Source organism: Lottia gigantea (assembly GCF_000327385.1).
Source record: "Lottia gigantea unplaced genomic scaffold LOTGIsca_15278, whole genome shotgun sequence".
Lineage (NCBI taxonomy): Eukaryota > Metazoa > Mollusca > Gastropoda > Lottiidae > Lottia > Lottia gigantea.
The window spans coordinates 1-1,103 of NW_008707841.1; the positions used below are offsets into that span (position 1 = coordinate 1).

The 1,103-nt window shown below is 25.2% G+C and overlaps 1 protein-coding gene across 1 annotated transcript; it reads right to left on the bottom strand.

Moving 5' to 3' along the window:
- Positions 1–238: 238 nt before the first annotated feature.
- Positions 239–619, bottom strand: LOTGIDRAFT_148949 (hypothetical protein; the record flags this gene model as incomplete). The annotated part of the gene is made up of 1 exon (XM_009050701.1): positions 239–619. A coding segment is annotated over one exon (381 nt), but the record flags the coding sequence as incomplete, so codon positions are not given.
- Between the last annotated feature and the right edge of the window lie 484 nt (positions 620–1,103).

Sequence of the window (1,103 nt, forward strand, 5' to 3'; positions counted from 1 at the left end):
TGAAAATGATATGTTTAAAATGATAATACCAAAATGATATGTAGAAAATGGTATGCTTAAAATGATAATACCAAAATGATATGTAGAAAATGATATGTTTAAAATGATAGTACCAAAATGATATGTAGAAAATGGTATGTTTAAAATGATAGTACCAAAATGATATGTAGAAAATGATATGTTTAAAATGATAATACCAAAATGATATGTCGAAAATGATATGTAGAAAATGGTATGCTTAAAATGATAGTACCAAAATGATAATACCAAAATGATATGTCGAAAATGATATGTAGAAAATGGTATGTTTAAAATGATAGTACCAAAATGATATGTAGAAAATGATATGTTTAAAATGATAATACCAAAATGATATGTAGAAAATGGTATGTTTAAAATGATAATACCAAAATGATATGTAGAAAATGGTATGTTTAAAATGATAATACCAAAATGATATGTAGAAAATGATATGTTTAAAATGATAGTACCAAAATGATATGTAGAAAATGGTATGTTTAAAATGATAGTACCAAAATGATATGTAGAAAATGATATGTTTAAAATGATAGTACCAAAATGATATGTAGAAAATGATATGTTTAAAATGATAATACCAAAATGATATGTTTAAAATGATAATACCAAAATGATATGTCGAAAATGATAATACCAAAATGATATGTCGAAAATGATATGTTTAAAAGGATAATTAATACCAAAATGATATGTAAACGTGTAATTAGTGAGGAAATGACCAAACACATTTGTTTTATCACAATCTACTAAAGCAATATGACAAAGTTGACGGTATCATAATAAGTATTAGACAATTTAACAGAGTATATTCTTTTGACCCAAAAACCCTTCCATATTAAATAGTATTGAATAATAGGAGACACAATTGGCAGTGAAAATGCCTGTAATTGCATTGNCAACATTAATCAGAAACTATCTTACGTCTATTAAGATGACAAGTATAAGATTTGAAGGAGTATTTGAATATGTAAATAAGAGGAGGTCAGTAAGTTGTAACTACAGTCCATCTCAATGAGTTTAAACTTTCTATGACCCTGTGCTTATCCGTTAGGAACACTTTAATC